This window comes from Aythya marila, assembly GCF_965140915.1.
Source record: "Aythya marila genome assembly, chromosome: 22".
NCBI classification, from domain to species: Eukaryota; Metazoa; Chordata; class Aves; order Anseriformes; family Anatidae; genus Aythya; species Aythya marila.
In genome coordinates, this window is record NC_139063.1 from 7407728 (window position 1) to 7426262 (window position 18535).

Genomic DNA, 18535 nt, shown 5'->3' on the forward strand with positions numbered 1-18535 from the left:
TCAGTACTGGCGAGGCCACACCTGGAGACCTGTGTTAAGTTCTGGGCTCACCTGCACAAGAAAGGTATGGAGCTACTGAAGTTACTCCAGTGAAAGGCCATGAAGGTGACGAAGGGATTGGAGCATCTCTCCTACAAGGAAAGGTTGGGATTGCTGGGAACGTTCAACCTTGTGAAGAGAAAGCTCAGGGGGAATCTCATCAATATGCATAAAAATCTGATGGGAGGGAGTGAAGACAAGGGAGCCAAACTCTTCCCGGTGGTGCCCAGTGAGAAGGTGCAAAGTGAAATACATGAAATCCCATCTAAACACAAAGAAATATGTTTTACTATGAAGGAGGTAAAACACTGGGTTGAGTTGCACAGAGAGATTTGTGAATTCTCCATCCTTGGAGATACTCAAAACGCCACTGGACAAAGTCCTGGCTCTGGCCCTGCTTGAGCAGAAGTTAGGGTGGATGAGGTGGACTAGATGATCTCAAGAAGTTCGTTGTAACCTAAGTGATTGCGTGACCATGTGCAGCCTGTACTCACGGGTCTGGCAAGTGAATTCCAAAACAAAAATGTTGCCCTAAAAGCCCTTAATCCCTTTTGCATCTGCTCCAAAGCCAAGAACAAAGTGTTAAACAAACATTCACTTTCCTTGCATCAAGGAAAATAAACACCTGTTGGTGGAACTGCTCTTCTTCTGGGCCTGGTATCAGGGCACAGTCATTAATCAGGTTAAATAAACAGGTTCTCCTCACAGCCCCAAAGATTTAGCAGGTGACCTGGAACAACCCTTATAACTCAAAGGACACAGGCTGAGCAAAACCAGGGCCATTGCCTTCCTAGAGATGTGAGTTCAGTGACTGGAGCATTGTGCATTTCTGGAAAGAAACAACTCAACACCCTCAATTCTGAAGGAAGGGGTGCACAAGGCTCCATAGAAAACTCATGCTACTGCGCAAAGTGTTTAGCAGTGCTTATCCTGCTGTGCTCCTAAGAACTCCTGCGGCAGTTTCTGCCAGCACTGCCATGCAGCCATTTGTGCTTTTCACAGCCTAGAGGTGTACAGTAGCTGTATATTTTCTTAACTGCCTCATTTTGCTCCTCGTACAGTTACAGGTCTGGAATCCCTTACCCCATTCAGGTTTTTCTGGCTATTATACGCGTTCAAGCACAGCTCATATGTTGAAATTGATACAAAACCCTATTTGTGCTTTTGCAAAGCATGTGATGCTGTCCCACCTCACATGCTTGTCTCTGAATTAGAGAGACATGAATTTGATGGATGGACTACTTGGTGGGTAAGAGATTGGCTGGACCGTCACACTCAGAGTTGTGGTCAACAGCTCCGTGTCCAGGTGGAGACTGGTGACGAGTGGTGTTCCTCATGGTTAAGTACTTGGACTAGTACTATTTAACATCTTTGTTGGTGACATGGACAGTGGGATTGAGGGCACCCTCAGAAAGTTTACTGATGACACCAAGCTGTGTTGTGTGGAAGGAAGGGATGCTACCCTGAGGGGCCTTGATATGCTTAAGAGGCATGCCTGTGCAAACCTCATGAGATGCAACAAGGCCAAGTACAAGGTGCTGCATCTAGGCTGGGACAATCCCAAGCACGAATACAGGCTGGGCAGAGAATGGATTCTGAGCAGCCCTGAGGAGGAGCCAAGGGTGTTGGTGGACAAGAAGCTGAGCACTAGTCTTTGCTGTTTGATAGTTTTGGGTGGTTCCTACTGCAGCTAGCTACTCAAAAATCCTTGTCTGTTCCTGTTTACATCTGTTAACATCCTGTTACCATTCTTCCTAGCATTCCACATGATGAACTTACACGCTGGAGCTGAATTAACTTTCCCAAATGAGATATTGCTTCTTTTTTTTGTTTTCCCTCTTGCCCTCCCTGACCTCCATTAAAGGTAAGAACTTAGAAGGATTGCGTGTATAAACAAGGAGTTTCTTAATGACCTGAAATGCAAAGGAGTAAAACTCCTGACTTTCACACAGCTTGTTAATATTACTTTATGTTGCAAGATTACTCAGGCAAACTCAGATTTAGTAGTGATTGAAATGTATTGCCACTTTGGGGGTAGATTACAAGGTTGGATTTATGTCATACCTAACAGCTCCAGTTTTTGATGTGCTATAGCAAATGTAGTTAGAACAGCAACTTGACAAAGCTTTGAGAATGGCAAGGTTCAGATTAGATTTACCGCGTGGTATCAGAGGGTTCTCAAGTTAGTTGTGCACTGAAGGATTTCCCCCTTATTAGGATTGTTAGACAATTAACTTTTTTTTAGTCAGCATTTTTCCATGATTCAGGTCTTTTTCCATTTTGGCTACGATTCAGGTTGTGCAACCCCTCCTTAGCATGTAATTGTGCCTTTGTTGGCTAGTCACATCACAAGAACTCTAGATATGGTCAGGGAGGCCAGATCGTCCCATGCATGTAGTACATAGATAACTGGGGGTGTGATGCAGTATCAGGCTCCACCACACTCTGTAAATAACAGAGGAACAATGCTGTGACAGCTCTTCCCTGAACCATAGACCAGACATATAGATAACAAAGGAATGATGCCATGTCAGGTGAGAGCTGCTCCATCACACTTTAGCACAGAGCTTGAAGGAAATTCCTATGCTATTGGAGAGGTGCAATTTTTGATACTGAAGCCAGTCATCTCCATTCAGTCCTTTAACAAGATCACAGAGGTCTCTTTCCCTTGGTGCTTCTAAAGAAAAGGCCTTCTAGGACTGCTCTAAGAATTTGTAACTTCTTTTTTTTTCTTTCTCTGATTTCCAGCACAGAGTTCCTGCAGATTTGCTCTGTGCCAATGCTCTCTGTAAGCTCACACAGCTTCTCATACTATGTGAGGGGAGGACAGAAGGGGCGCTCCTCTCCAGCATACATTTGCTACCCAATTTAAGCGTTCTTAACCATCATTCACAGACTTTTCATCCCTTAGGAACTGCAGTCTGTACACAAGTTTTTTAGGTTATTTTTATTCAGTACAAGTTACGCAGGCTGCACACAATAATACAGGCAAAACCTTATCAGTACTTGTTTGAAAGGATTCCTTTCACTTGGATAAGTGAATTATGAAACTTAATACTGACTAATCTAGTATTTGGCCATTTTTCTTCATCTCTTGACAGTCTCCTAATATCTGCTTTCTTTCTCCTTGCAATGCAGTATCATTGCTTCAAATTCTACTAAAGTAAGCTCTGTTAAGTCCTTTTTAGAATAAAGCGGGCTGGCATAGCACGTTTCATAAATTCATTTGTTTAGCTTCTTGTTCTGAGACTCCTCATTGCAGACAGAGATATGCTGCATGGGAATCCCCAGAAAGCTGGAACTTTCACTTTGCAAACTAGGGAAGAATCCAAGGTAACTGTCCCCTCCTGGTCAAGCCAAATCCAGTTTCATAAGACTGCATTGCTATTATAAAATCTAAAGATCGTGCATGAACAAAGAAACAGGCACAAAATAACAGTCAAGGAAAACCACTGATCCAAACTGTTAACTCTGCGGGGAGTCCTGCAAGAAGTATGGAAGTCTAGCAGGTCTCTCTTAATAACAGTACTCTTTTGTTATTACCCATCGAACACGACAGGGAAGCCCATAGCCTTGGGGAACTTAAAAGGAAGACAGGAATTTGCAGCAAAGGAAATGTTTTGTTGCTACAAAAACCACAGAACAAAAAATAATTAAAAAAAAACGAAAGCAATGTACCATGATTATGAACTTGCACCTCCATTTTCTCAGGTATCTACTGTTTACAGTAGGAATTTTATTTATTTATTTATTAAGTTAAGAAGTCAGCACAATGGTATTCCTTTACCAGAGATCAAGACATTTATCAGGTATGTTTGGGAGCAATAGGATGTTAAATCTTCACTGTAAAACAAGTACTGGTAGCACTTGGAAGGAAAACTGATGGCCTACTCGATGGCAGTGAAAATTCCTAACTTCAGACTTTCCCTTATACCCACCAACATGAGGGAACTGGAAAAATCAGACAGACCAGCCTACGAAGAAATTGGGAATCAGGATGCAGATGGGAACCATGCAGTTTTCATGGTGTGACGTCTATTACCTCACTGAGATGGGATGATATATTATAGATGACCAAGTACAAAGACTGAAATATACTGCCAGTATATCAAATGAATAAGAAGTTATTTTTCTAACTAGGAAGTAACTGACAGTCCAGTGTGACATCCTTTGAACAGAAATATGACTACAAAGATGAGACCACAGCAATAAAAATCCCACTGTTGCACAGGATTACAGATCACCAGAGGAAAAAACCTCTAAGACACTTGTGTACAACCACTGAGGAAAACTGACTTGGCAGTTGCTAAACATAGTTCTTAAACTGAAGAATACTGCAGGGCCTGCCTTCATACCTAACAGGCAAAAACAATGTCTGCATCTCTATTTTGTCCTGCATTATATTTAAGCCTACAGAAAGAGCAACAATTTCTCTAACATTAGTAGCCAGGATCTATACAATTTTTATTTATTTTATTATTTTTTAAATATTACACACCAGGATCTATAATATAGGCATGAATGGGGATAATTTGCTTTGTGAGATGCTCAAAAAACCCTGAGTGTATTGGTATCTCTCTAAGCCCATTATCTGATGTAGTCATCACATATTTATTGCCTGCAGTTAATCCCATTTGTTCTGAGATCCTGATGATTCATGTTTGAACATGACTACACTTTTAAGAGCTGAAACCATTTGGAACACACTATTTCACTTGCCTGACCCTGGTGTACTATTTAACATTTTGAGCCTCTCTCTTTTATTTTTTAAAAGCTAGTGAGAAACTTCTTGCACCATATCCTTTCATCACAAGAAGCTTATATTTTTTTTATATTTTAGCAAAATGAGATGACAGGAAAAGTATAATAAACTACACTTTTCCTGCTTGGAGTAGGACTTTTAACCTAGCCTTTATTTTAAAGACATCCAAATAACTTTTTAAAGTGGTTAGCATGAAGACACTGAGCTTTGGTCATAACAGTTCCCCAGACTTTTTAATATAGCTTTCTAAACAGCCCTCTTCATCACTGCACCCAATCAATAATCATTGTCTGTTTAAAGAACACTTTGCAAAGTTTGCTTCATTTTCTTTCCATTGCTACTTTTCCAGGTCACAGTATAAAAACTGCAACACTCCATCAAACCCCAGTCCTTGATCAGTAAGGGGCTGTTTGTTCACTTGTTAGCATCCTCATAGAGATCAAGAAAAAACACTTACACGGGAAACAGACTGGGCCTCATGATGTATCCAAAAGGTAGGCAAAGAAATTAGACAAAAAGATAAGAAATAGATCTTAAAACATGGCTTTTCTGGTGAATCTTCCAGTTAGGTTTTGTTATCTGAAGAGTTAAGCAGGGAGCCCAAAACATGTATCCATAACTTTACTGTGATGCAAATTTCATGGAAGCCTGTCAATTATTTTCAAACATGTTGTAATGCTCTCAGAAGCTTCTTCCTTTAAAAGGAAAGGTAACTAGGAGTTTCTCATCTTTCTAAGTGGCAAGTGCTTTCTGCCTGTACTAATTTGTACATGTACTAAGTCTGAAAAAAGGACAGATAATATTATAAAATAAAATGTAATACTTTACTTTCTGTATAGCGGTTCATCAGTTTGGTAAATCTACAAATGCATAAAATTTAAACAACATTATCCAATGCAGTCAGAATGGTTCCAAACTCAATCACAAGTAACCCACATTACAGATTTACTATACAGTAAGCAAATGGGTGAAAAACTGTAATTTATTGAAACTCATAACTCAAAAAATATAAGATGCTGTAGTGTACAATATGTTACACAAAGCACCCTAGGGTGCACATTCAAGTCAAGTAATAACTCCATTGCCCCCCAAACCCTGGTACCCTAGTATGTGTTCCATATACAATCATGCACATTTACTCTGCGAGAGGAAGCCCCCAGTATTCTGATGTATTAAATAGCACCAAAATCAGCATAGTTCATTGAGGAAAAAAAAAAAAAAAAAAAGGGAGCTAAATTAACTTAGCCAATACTTTTGACAGATATTATACATTCATGTAATTAAACAGTCTAAACTAACCTAAACAGTGTGTACTGTAACAATTACTGTTCTAAATGAAGTTCTCCCCATATAGCAGTAGTGCAGGCAATCTGCTCTAAGCAAAACTATGTACTTCCTACACAAAGCTCATCTGCCTTTTTTGTTGGAAATAAGTCTATAAGGGACTTGGAAAACTTTGATCTTTCAAGAACAACTACTGGTCTTAAGTAATGAAGTTGTTTTAAGGCAAGGTCTCCACAGTCTGTTAATGCCTTGTCCAAGATAGCCCTCAAATTTTCTAAAGAAGGGGCAGACGATGATTCAGACAACAAGGGCTGGATTTCTGTTAGTTGCCCACGATTATTTTGGGGTATGATTACGTTTTTGTCATCCACAAAGCTTTTTACTGGTGTATCCCTTTGACTGTCTCCCTCTTTTTGCAAGATTCTATCTACTGACAACTGCTCAGGGGACTCCCATTCCACTACCTCATCAAAATCATCGTCGTCGTCATCTTTTTCCTCACTTTCCTGAATAAATTTTAAAAATGAAGACTCAAATCCCATTGGCTTATATGTTTTTAAATCAAATGGTCTGGAGACTGAAGGCTTCTGCAATCTGTCTTTTGTAGCAAAAACTACATTTCTTTCTGCATTTTGAGTAACTGCACTATTTTGACATCCTTCTGTGTCTTTCTCTCTTGGCAATTCCATTTGTAAACTGGAGAAATAAGAACTATTTTCTCTTTCACTATTTTCAGAAAAATCTTCAGTTTTACACATAACTGACTCCCTGACATTGTGCTCTTCAAAAGAGCTGGTTTTTGAACTGTGGCTATATTTTAAAGTGCCTGAATACATAAAGGCACCTGTATCAAAACTTACACTATTTCTTTTTTGGTCTTCATTGCTTACATCTTGATGCTCACAATCAGAATTTGGAACAAGAAGTTTTTCACTTTCCTGCACATACTCAGGATTAGCTGATACCTCGTCTTTAACCTTTATGCCTTTTTTATCCAAATCTAAAGCTGTTTCAGAGGAGGTCTGTTTTTCAATCATTATGCCACATTTAACACAAACAACAAGTTTCTGAATCCTTTGCTCTATATACATATTGGTCATCTGATGTGTGCGTTTATAGTGCCTCAATATACTGCTTTCCAATTTGACAACAGATAGACATCCCTGAACCATGCAAGGGTACTGGGTCTGGTTAGACTTTTCTTTACACATTTGTAGGGCTTCCTCTTTTGTTTTGAGATTAATCAAATGCTTTTCTTTACTTCTGCTAACTCTCTTAGATTTTTCTTTTAACTGCTTCCCATTCTGCTTGTTTATGTCAAAAGTGTCTTTCAGATAACTTTGTTCATTTTTATTTTTGTTATGATTATCTTCTTCCTCTTTCTGATTTCCAAAGAGACTATCATAATATTCACTATGTCGAAAATACACATGTTGAGAGTAGTGACTGTAATTTGTGAAAACTCGATCACAGCCATTAAGGTCACAATGGATTTCAAAATCTTTGTTTATTTTTTCTTCACTAGCATGTTCTTCTATGAGATGCTGTTTAAGCTTATTCAAGGTATAAAATACAGCAGGGCACTGGGCTTGATTACAAGCAAATCTTGCAGATTCAGTTTCAGAAAGCAGTTTTTGATCCTCTAAGTGTTCATTGTGGAAGTCACTGCAATGCTTAGCAAGATCTTTAGAACATAAAAACCGCTTACCACACTCTTTGTGTTTGCATGCAAATATTTTTTTACATTTGACAAGCTCCCTTTTCGTTCTTGCTTTGTCTTTTTCTAAGCAGAGCTGTTCCTTATTATACTGGTGAACAGTCCTATAATGGCGAATCAAACCTTTCTGGTTGGTAAATGCAGAGTTGCAACTTTTATGTATACAATGAAATGGTTTGTGGTACTTATGCAATATATAACATAAGTTCCCTTTAGCAACTGTTCTTTTACTTCCTCTTCCCTCTCGTGCTTCCAGTTCTTCCCTATGGCTGTCCAGAGATGCTATTTTAGATGATTTTCTTGTTACATTGTCTGTCTCTTCACCGGATTCCAAGTCTGTCTCAGAACTACACTCTTCCTTTTTAGGATGACACAGCTGTTCAGAATGATCTGAATGTTCAATGAATTCAACCTTGGTTGCACAGACAGGTGTTGGAACAGTGCTATTTTTATGTATGTCATCTGTACATAAGCCTACATGTTCAAATTTGTGAGTTACCCTCTCACAGCCAATTTGATGTTTGTTTCTATAGTGAATTCTAAGGTGTGTTTTTCTTGTAAATGATCTTTGGCAAATATGACACTTAAATGGTGAGTACCGATGCTGGAACATATTTAACTGAAGAACCATTTCCTTTGAATAGTTATGCTTTTTAACATAATGCATTAACAGAGCTTCTCTGGTTACAAACTCACACGTACATCCTTGACATTCACAGAAAAATGGTTTAGCTGCCAGCTGAGTAAGGTACTGGCTGGGTAAATTTTCGTGTTGCTCTTGAAACTGAAATTTTGAGGTAGTTTCATCTACTACTGACTCAGGGCACTTGGCGTCTCTAGATGAGTAGGACTGCAAAGAGCCCAAAAAATGCTTGCTTTTTGAAGAATTCTGCATGTTAGAATTCTTTAAGCTTAGATGTTTCAAGCCTAACATTAGTTCCAACATGTTATCTTCAATATTTGAATCTTTAGAACTATCATAAAAAGATGTTTCTGGAGAAGAAGGACAAGTTTCTTCCTTGAAGCCACTGTTCCCTTTAACATTTATATTACAATACAAGCTTTCTGGAGAGTCAGCATTTGTATCTGAACTATGACCTAACTCTGTATTGTCTGTAGGGGATTTACTGTCCTGAGCATCACTCAATAGATCAAAAAAGTCTTTAGTTTTCATCTCCATTTTTTTTTTACCTTTGAAGTTATATGGATGAGTCCTGCGAAGGTGTTTTTGCATACCTCTGGAGTTCTTGTGCGTGGAACAGTAGCCTTCAAAACCACATGAAAATTTTTTTTCACCAAAGCAAACTGCCACATCAGAACACTGTTGCTTCACATCTGTTGAATGGAAGACTCCTTCCTGGGACATGAGAAAGCCTGGAACTGTTTGACTGTGAGCCAGTGTTTCCATAAGTAAAGGAGACACCTGACCTTGATTTACTGAAGCAGCTGCACTATGGTTCTCACAATGAAGACTGCAATTACTTTCATCATCTAAATCTTCACTATCAGAGAGCACTTCTTCCTTAATCTGTGGAATTTCCTGTGATCTCATGGGATCCAAGTTTTCATTCTGATTGGAATTTTCAGATTGTTCAAGCAATTGAGACTGTGGAAGATAACTGCATTTGTCTTTTGAAACTGAATCTTCAAGTTTTACTGTTTGCTTCACTTCCCCATTTGACACTGCAATATTATGCACTGCAAGATGATTCTGAAATTCAGTTTTTGAATAATAAAACTTTTTGCAACCAAAGAAGTTGCAGGTGTATGATGCATCTCTGAAATGCTGTGCCTCGTGATGGTAAAGTTGCCCTAAATCACTGAAAACAATATTACATCCGTTTAGCTCGCATTTGTAACGCAGATCATCATGTGTTTGTTTGTGATTAAGAAGCTCATTAACTGACCCAAATCTAGCATAACAATCCATTGACACACACATATATGGTTGAGGACCACAGTGCACACGTTCATGTTCCCGTAAATGAAAGGATGTCATAAAGTGTCGACGACAAAAAGCGCATTTCTCTCTCCTGTTTTTCATATCCAAGTAGTGTTTTGCATTCTCATCATTGTTTTGATGCTCAGCTTTCAGATGTACACTTAAGTATTTGAACTGTTTAAATACTCTAGAACAATCTGTTCCAGGACATGGATAGATGTCTCTGTCTTGTAGTTGGCAATTTTCCAGTTGGCTAAATGTGACGTATTCATGTGCATCATTTTCAAATTTTTCAGACTGCTCTGGCTGATACAACTTTTCCTGAAGTGCTGGAGTGGGACTGCTAGAGGCTGTTGTCTTTTGCAGTGATCTCTCTTTTTTCAGTATTATTTTCTTTTTTGGTCTGTGTGTTCTACTAGGTGGCATCTTAACATGTTCCATTACATGTGGTACAAAGAATTCCTTTCTCTTGAACTTTTTAGTACACACAGGACATGTATAAATACCATCTTCCATATGCATCTTAGAATGATGCAATATTCTAGCCTCTATACACTCCCTTTTGCAGAGCACACAAAAAAATTTGTACTGAAGCCATCTCTGGTATCGTTCTGAAGAACCAATAGGTTTTTTTACTCTTGCTTTTTCTTTATGGTAGCTAATTGTGTCTTTTCCATCATAATATTTATGTTCTTTTGCCTCTTCATAGTCACTCAAGAAAGTTTCTAACATGTCGGTTTCATTGATTGACATATTAAAACTTGCATCATCCTCAGAATCAGAGCCCACTTTCCCTAAAAGTTTAAGGCAATGTCGCTTTAAAGTCTTCCAGTCCCAAAATTCAGGATCAAATGGCCAGTATGCTTTTAAAGCTAGCAGTAGCTCACAACGGAGTGAGTTTGGAACCAGTGCATTTTCTTCATCAAATTTCTGATCTGGTTGCATATAGAGCTCTTCCAACATATTAAATCCTCCCAATGTTGGCTCAAGCAAGAACTCAGTAAGCTGACAAGCTCTCCTAACTTCAAGGTCTTCTGGCAAAAGGCATGCAATAGTTTTACATACTGATGTCTTCATTTCATCACTTCCACTTGATCTGATCTGAAGGGCTCTCACACACAACAAAACAGACACAGCAAGTCCTGCTTCTTCTGCCTGTTAAAAAAAACAACAAACAGCCACAAATGTTACCTTTCTTTGATAAGTACATTCTCTCCTGAACTGTTCTCTGAAAGAACTATGAAAGACTAGAGCACATTCAAAACATGTTCAGGTTTCTGAGTCTTATGTGCCTGAGTCACCTCAGCATGCTTTAAAAAAATTTAAGTTACTTTATGTGAGTGACCTCTTCTGTTTTTTAAGTGAGTGGATTCGTCCTTTAGTGTACTCTGTGGAGAACTCACATCGACTAATTCAGGGTGTTAGATGTGAAACGTCTTTTTTACTCCTGCCTCTCTTCATGGACTGACTCAATCACAATTCATACCTCTCTTCACTCCCTGTCTCTCAATTGTATCGAAGTCAGATGCCTAAAAAAATGGTGTAAGTCTTCCACATACGATACTCCTGCAGTATCCACACAGGATATTAATTCACAATATCTGTCAACGTGTAATAAGGAAATTAATGTACACTCGCACCCTGAAAAAAAACAGCCTTCAACAGCATAAGCAGTATGAGAGCAAAAAAAATTCCTGATGAAGTTCACTGGAATTTCAACTTCAAACATTTTCTAAGAAGTCTATGTAACTTTGAAATACTGTTCAGTACTATTAGGAGGATATGTAAAATCAGTACCCATATGCTGATTTAAAAGAAAAAAACAAAAAACACAACAACTTTAAATTCTGCATAGACAAGATCGAAAGCCATTTTGTTCCAAATGCTGACAAAATCATGCTCTTCAACATAACAAAGTCTGAGTGCATTAAGTAATTAGTTATTAATTGTACAAAACTTATTTATGAATAGCGTAGAGATGACAAGTGGTTAACATGACTACACCTACATCAACTCAGAGAGTAAATGCCAAAAGAGCTTTGGTAAATGCCAAAAAAGCTAAGAACTAGCGAAAATAATTAGCAAGGTCTCACCCTCACCATGCACTGCTTATGCAGTGCACGCAATACTAATAGTATTGCAATAGTCATGCAATACTAATTTAATTCAATAGCATCATTATTTGCTTGACAGCAGTAAAAAGTTATTTTCCCAATCTAACGATATTTAAAAGGAAACTCAAGAGGTGAAAAACTGTTGTATGTATTACAATGAAGTATACTTTATATAACTGCACTTTCTCTGCTTTTAAAATGTGTGTGAAAGGCCCACTTTATGAACAAAGACTTCTCTGTGCAAAGCACTTTCATTAACTGAATAGAATTAATCTTTGCCAAATGAGAGTTCCATATTCTCCTCTCTGCTCTGTCAGAAGGACTATCATGCAAGCTTTCTGACTTCTATTTCATTTGACTCGAAAATAGGGCTTTGATACTTGTTTGTCATATCAAATCTCACTTGGTAACTCATTTGGTTCACAGGAGTAACTCTAGTCAATGAAAGAGACTCCAAGGCAAACAAACCTCACGCCAAACAAATTTAATTAGAAAACGGAACCTTGCCTGCTTTATCCATAATCCATTTTGATGCCTTAACTCTGACTTAACTTATGACCACATAATAATGCAAAAAGTCTGAGGAAATGAAAGGCTAAGGCAAATTTAGGAATGCATTGTTAATTGAAGGACTCGTGCAACTGAAGTTCACATGACAAATTCTACAGTACATGTGCCAAGCTATGCTGTTTTTCATGATGAAATATCTGAAATCTTTTGGAAACAGTGACATTACTAAGGGAAAAATCCCATATCTAATTTAAGATCTGTATAATACCTTTACTAAAAGGATAAAAGACGTATTACCAGCTAGTTTATTTTTTAACCTGAAAACCAGCTGGCTTATTTTTCCTCCTTTTATAGTAAGAAATTCCTGATTAATTTTCATTCATAATTGCTCTTGAAACTACTCTCATACAGCGAGTAGCCGCAGGTTCAGTTCAAACATCAGAGCAGCCAAAGGAAGACAGAAACAGTCTCCTGAGCAACCATATCTGTCCCTACTATGCTCATGAACAGTAATACTGGATTGACCTCCTGCTAGATGTAGAAATTTAAGTCTTTCCATTGCTTCTCAAGAAGAGTTTGTGAGGCTTTTAAAATTGCTGTTAAACCTCTGTTGAACCTTTCTGTGACTGTCTAAACATAGGTATCAAAACAGACGGTAGAACTGCAGATATTACTGCATCACAGATTTTGAGGATGAGGATATTTTCTCAGAATAAGAAAGTTACATTTCATTCAAGTCTTCATCTCTTAGAGATGCTGCAAAAATCAAGAGTGAGGCACAACAACCAACAGGCATCAGATCAAAATATAGTTATGCTTTGTCTGCAAAATACTATGAAACTGTAATTTTAGAGTAATAAACATTCTAAAATCACAATTATTAATAATTTTATAATTATCAAATAATCAAATTAGTAATAATCATTCTGAAATTATCAAAGGTCACTTCAACAATGTGCTAAACTGACAACATTTTTTTTTTTTTTTTTATCAGAAAGCTTTTTTTAATTAAAAAACTAATAGGCACCTAAGCAGAAAGCCAAAACATTGAAAATAAGCTAGATTCTTTTTTATAGCAGTTCAGCAGAATTATCAATAAAATAGTAAATACATCTAAACAGTTCTGGCTGCGTCCAAATCCTCTGGACTGAAACTTACTTCAGATTGTATGACTCTTATTAAGAAAAATAAATGCTGCAGTGTCTTGGCAATGATGCCAAATTGACGACATCTCTCCAAGAAGGAATCTAAAGAAGGATCTATTCTTCTTTGCAATTTGCTCCAGAAAAGTGTCAGCTCCCTGCAAAGAATTTAAAGCAAAACATAAGCACATTACAGATATGCACAATCTGTCCATAGCCTATACACTGCAGTTCAGAGTTGACACCACAGTAGTTCAAGTGTTATTAAAAAACAGTACACACTTCAATCACATCTCTACTTCTTAGAAATACTGATGGTAACAGTTACCACGCTTTATTTCCAAACATTCATCAGATCAAAGCACAGTGTATCTCCTGCTAATGGGGAAAGACAAGAGGATATACCTTGCTTAACAGACATCTACAGCTGCATAGATTCCCTTTTCAGTCACAAAACAAAACAAAAAAAAACAACCAACCAACCAACCAAACCACCCACACTTGCAAGTCTTAACTTTCCAGATAGAAATTTAGAATAAGCAAGATGAAATGCAACGTAACCAGTTCTCTTCCACTGGGCAAATGGCTTAGATGCTGACACGTGCATTCCAGCGACACCACTCTGATACAGTGCTTCAAGGCACCTCTAGCAGAACACACTTTGAAGTGTTACATAAATGATAATATTTAAGATGAGGGCTTTGTCTACTGTCTTTGAGTAGTTGTGTGTGTAACTGCTCACACCATTCAAGGACAGAGCTGTTCTCTTATGCAGTTTATTATAATCAAGGCAACAGCACTTGCACATTGCAATCAACTTTGTGTTGCTTTCCCACCACGATGGGCACCACAGAAATGGAAAATTAAACAGTGATAGGAGCTGTATCTTTTATACTACTTGAAAAAAGTTTTTATTCTGGTTCTTCACTGGAGCAAATTTCACCTTTGCTAAATTAACTCCCTATGCATCAAATTATACATAAATGTTTCTAGATAAAAGGTCAGTTCAAAACAAGATTACAAAGACACACACAAACTTTGAATATTAGCAAGGGTTTTTCTTTGAATTCTGCAATTGTACTCTAGAACACTAGGCCAAGCAAAAGTGAATGAGGCCTTGTTAGTGATTTGACCTGAGGTATATTTAATGCATACAATCACACAATATTTACTAGTAACACAGATTTTTAAAAAAGGAAGCTTAGAAATGTCATTAACAGCCTTTCTCTGTTAGAAAGGGAACAGAGTAGATGGATAGGCCTACAAGGAACTAGCCTGTAAGCAGCAAAATTAAAGGTGTTTTAACTAAATTCCAAAACAGAACTGGAGAAGAAAAAGACATTGTTTTGACACCCAAAATATCAACAACTTTTTCTACTGACTTTTACTACATGAAACTTATGAAGGAAACTGTATGAAGGAAAGCCAGACTGAGAAACTCACAGAATCCAATAAAAGTATTAAAAGAAAAAAAACAAAAACAAAACAAAAAAAAAAACTTGGCATTACCACAGCTGATACAAAACAACTTGAAATGCTTTATCAAAAGACCATTTTGTGCATTTATTCAGCTGGGAGAATACCGAAAGACGGGACTGACTCTGGATAATCCCTCCTAAGAGTTTCTGTCAGAGGAACAAGTTTTCAGTGTTTGCCCTTTTCCTTTTCTCATCCTGCTCCTGCTTTCTGCAAAGCTAAAGCAGACTGCTGGAAGGGGTCCTTAAGAATGGTGACCTAGAATATTCCTCAGTGTTCAAATATATGAAAGCTCATATATATGAAAGGCACAAAAAGAAAACTCAGTATTTGGGCAATTTTCTATTTCAAAATTTATTCGAGGTGGGGGAAGCAACAGGAAATAGAAAGAACTGCAGACAGGTATCTCTAGGAACTTTGACGAATAAAATTTTGCTAGCATATCAGACTGAAGAGAAAAATTTTTGAAACTGTGCTTAGCTGCAGTTCACATTGAATATTGTTCATGTTAACACTAAAGATTATGTTATTTCATGGATTCATGAATTGCCCAACTCCTTTGAGAATAAGGCAGTCAAGTAGCTCAGAACTATTTCCCACAGCAGTATTAATTACAAAGCTCCAAACACAGTAGATACCTCCAACTGAAATGGAAATCAAGTGTCTTGTAGCAATCAAGTAGCATTACACATTATTCTATGATCATCAGCAACAATCACTGCAAAATTTCCCAATTTTCATGATGGAGACCATATACAAACCTGTCTGTCTTCATCTTCAGCTGTGAAATGAAGCTTCACACTACCAGTATTAATTTACACACATGCACGGTTTACTAATCTTGTCTCAGTATCATCCACAATAATAGACCATCAAAAGTAATCTCACTTTCCTCCTGCTGTTCACAGCTGTCAGCATATCCTTTTTTTCCTCTGTCTAAACCAGAATGCTGCCAATCTGCATCACTTATGCTGGTTCACTCTCATACTGCATAAAGCAAGATATGGATAAAGACGATGGGAATGGGCTGCTGGCAGCACACAGGATTTTGTTTGACAGCAATACAAGCCTTACAGTGTCAGTGCAAGTCCAGCTAGAGGGCAGTGGAAAATATTTCAGTGTGCTGGTGCTTTGTAAAATCAAGAAGTGCTCCAGAAAATTCTGCAGGAAACAACAATTTTATTTCAAGATTTTCTACAGATGCATGGGACATTTTCAAGACCATATACTAGGGCTTATCTGTTGGACTGAATCTGTAACAACACAAAGGGAACACTGAAACAAAAACTATGTTGTATCAAAGGGCCTCTGCTCTCCTTATTCCCTGCTCCCCTCTCAAAGATATCTATTAAATGTTTTAGGTACCAACACTCAGTTCTGTCCTATCAAATTGCATAATGCACCGGAAATATGCTATGAAAACTGATCAAAACTTATAATGTTTATTGACTCGAAACACCATCATGCACAATTATGATTAAATACATGTGACAAAAAATTACATTTTACTGTTAACAATGAAAATACACATGGTGTTAATGACAGTTATAGAAAAAGTATGAGTCCCAATCATCAGTAGATCAGGCATCAGAGAGTTAAATAACCTTTCAACTACACTCCTATCTTTTTGAACCAGACAGAACCTTCTCTGAAGTGATTTACCTGAGCAATTGCTGCCCCCTGAAAACAGCAGCTGGTCACAGAAAAGAGTATCTCGGCTTATGTATTCATTTTTACCAAGTATTTTTAAGTGCATCTTTTTACTATGCATGAGCCTATATAATGTCTGGCAAGCAAACTCTAGTAAGTCATTCCCCCACATTAGTTTGAGTTGTAGAGTTAGACTAAACATGCATATCACAGCAGCATCATATAATGTACACTGTCCTTCCAGATAGCTCTGATATTTGGCATGCTTTTGACTGTGCTCATTCAATTTACTAATGATTAGAAAGCAACATTACCTTATCTCTGTTCCAGGACACTGATTCAGATCAGCTCTGCAATTATTCTGGTGCACACCAGAGTCTGTATGGAGCTAGTGCCTCCTCATGTTTGTGAGCCGTAATATCCACTACAACTATAGTGTGTCGTCTGACCCCTAATCAGTTCAGCTGCCTGATCTGACAGAAAAGTAGTCATCTAAATTAGAAGTTTTCCGCCATATCAGCAAGTTGAATTCATCTATGTTATGTCAAAATAATCATTATATCTGCATATACTGCAAGGGAATGGGGTGGGGACCAATATAAAAGGCCACTCCATCCAACAGCAGTATACCAGCAAAGCATCTGTGTTTTTATGCAACCATACTTTGAAATGGGGCTTAGAGGTACAACCTGCAGGTCAAAGTATCACGATGATCAAAAATCATTACATCACTTTCAAAAGACAGAAGTCCATCAGAAGGTGGGCTTCTTCACTCTTGGCTCCAGCAACCTGGAAGTTTTTCTCTTTAATGGGTATGGACTGCATCAGTTGTGCACAACTCTGTTGTACACAGTACTACATACAGTTTGAATGTATACCCTTGCACAATTTCAGTATTACACAGAAGATTATGCGCACTTTCATTCTCCTGTCTGGTCACTGAAGAAGGGTGGGTGGAACTGGAACTTAAGGATTATGTTCAGTCAGCAGCAGAGGGGCAGTTGTGGAACGGATGGATCTAAGAACACCTTTGTTTTAACAACTACTATCACCAGTGAAGACATAGTGATATGACCTCACCACAAGAAAGGAAAGCTGCCTAACACCTTCTTTAAGTAGGAATGTACTTGTGTGGCTAGACTGTACTTATATTTGTATCTTCATGACTTACTGCTTGTCACTTAGACTAAACCACTTTAAAGCTGATGTGGAATTACGTATGTATGTTACAGCTGTAGACGTATCTTTAGTCAGGGCCATCATGGGCCTGACTGGCAAGGAGATTAGAAGTCTGCAGTGTTCTCTCCTGACTTGCTAGTCAAGAGAAAGTGTATATTAGAATTAGGGGACCCAAAAGTTTCATTCAAGTTCTAGCTACTTACAGCTCAGACTTGTTACTGCAAGAAAAAACTACTCACACTGTTGTCACAAAGAAGGGATGTTATTCTAAACAGTACATCATTGAAGTCTATTCTCCAGTAGCAAGGGTTTACAAGTCTCAGCTATACCTGAAGCTGGAGTCTTAATCTGCACCTAGGAATGCAGCTTTTAGATAGAACTGTTCAGTAAGTCTCAGGTGAAATGTTCTATTGTCCAAAGAAAGAATGTTCATTTTGTTTATTTGAAAAACAGATCATGTGATGTATCTCACCCTTGTATCTGCTGGCTTAATGAGAATCATGACAACGTCCTTTGGGCATGCTCCCTGTTCTAGCCATCTCTAATGACACATTTAAGTAGCAAAAACCAGTCAGCCTTTAGAGCTCCTAAGCATGGTAGATTCTCTGTTCTTTTGAGTTTTCCAATAATACGTTGTTCTCTTCAAGGTACGATTTTTGCTCTAATGGATATTTCTGGCCTGAAGCAGAAATCTCTCTTACCTTTATTGTAGAGATGATT

At 37.9% G+C, this 18535-nt stretch overlaps 1 protein-coding gene across 2 annotated transcripts in view; it reads right to left on the reverse strand.

Annotated features, from left to right (window-relative positions):
* Nucleotides 1–5767: 5767 nt before the first annotated feature.
* The window catches only part of RLF (RLF zinc finger), a 53080-nt gene continuing 40312 nt past the window's right edge, over nt 5768–18535 (reverse strand). For both annotated transcript variants that reach the window (XM_082777609.1, XM_082777610.1), the window contains exons 7-8: nt 13527–13668; nt 5768–10899 (exon numbers count right to left, since the gene is read on the reverse strand). In XM_082777609.1, the coding sequence (XP_082633735.1) occupies nt 6187–10899; nt 13527–13668 (4855 nt within the window). In that variant the 3' untranslated portion in view covers nt 5768–6186. The remainder of the gene's footprint in view (nt 10900–13526; nt 13669–18535) is intronic.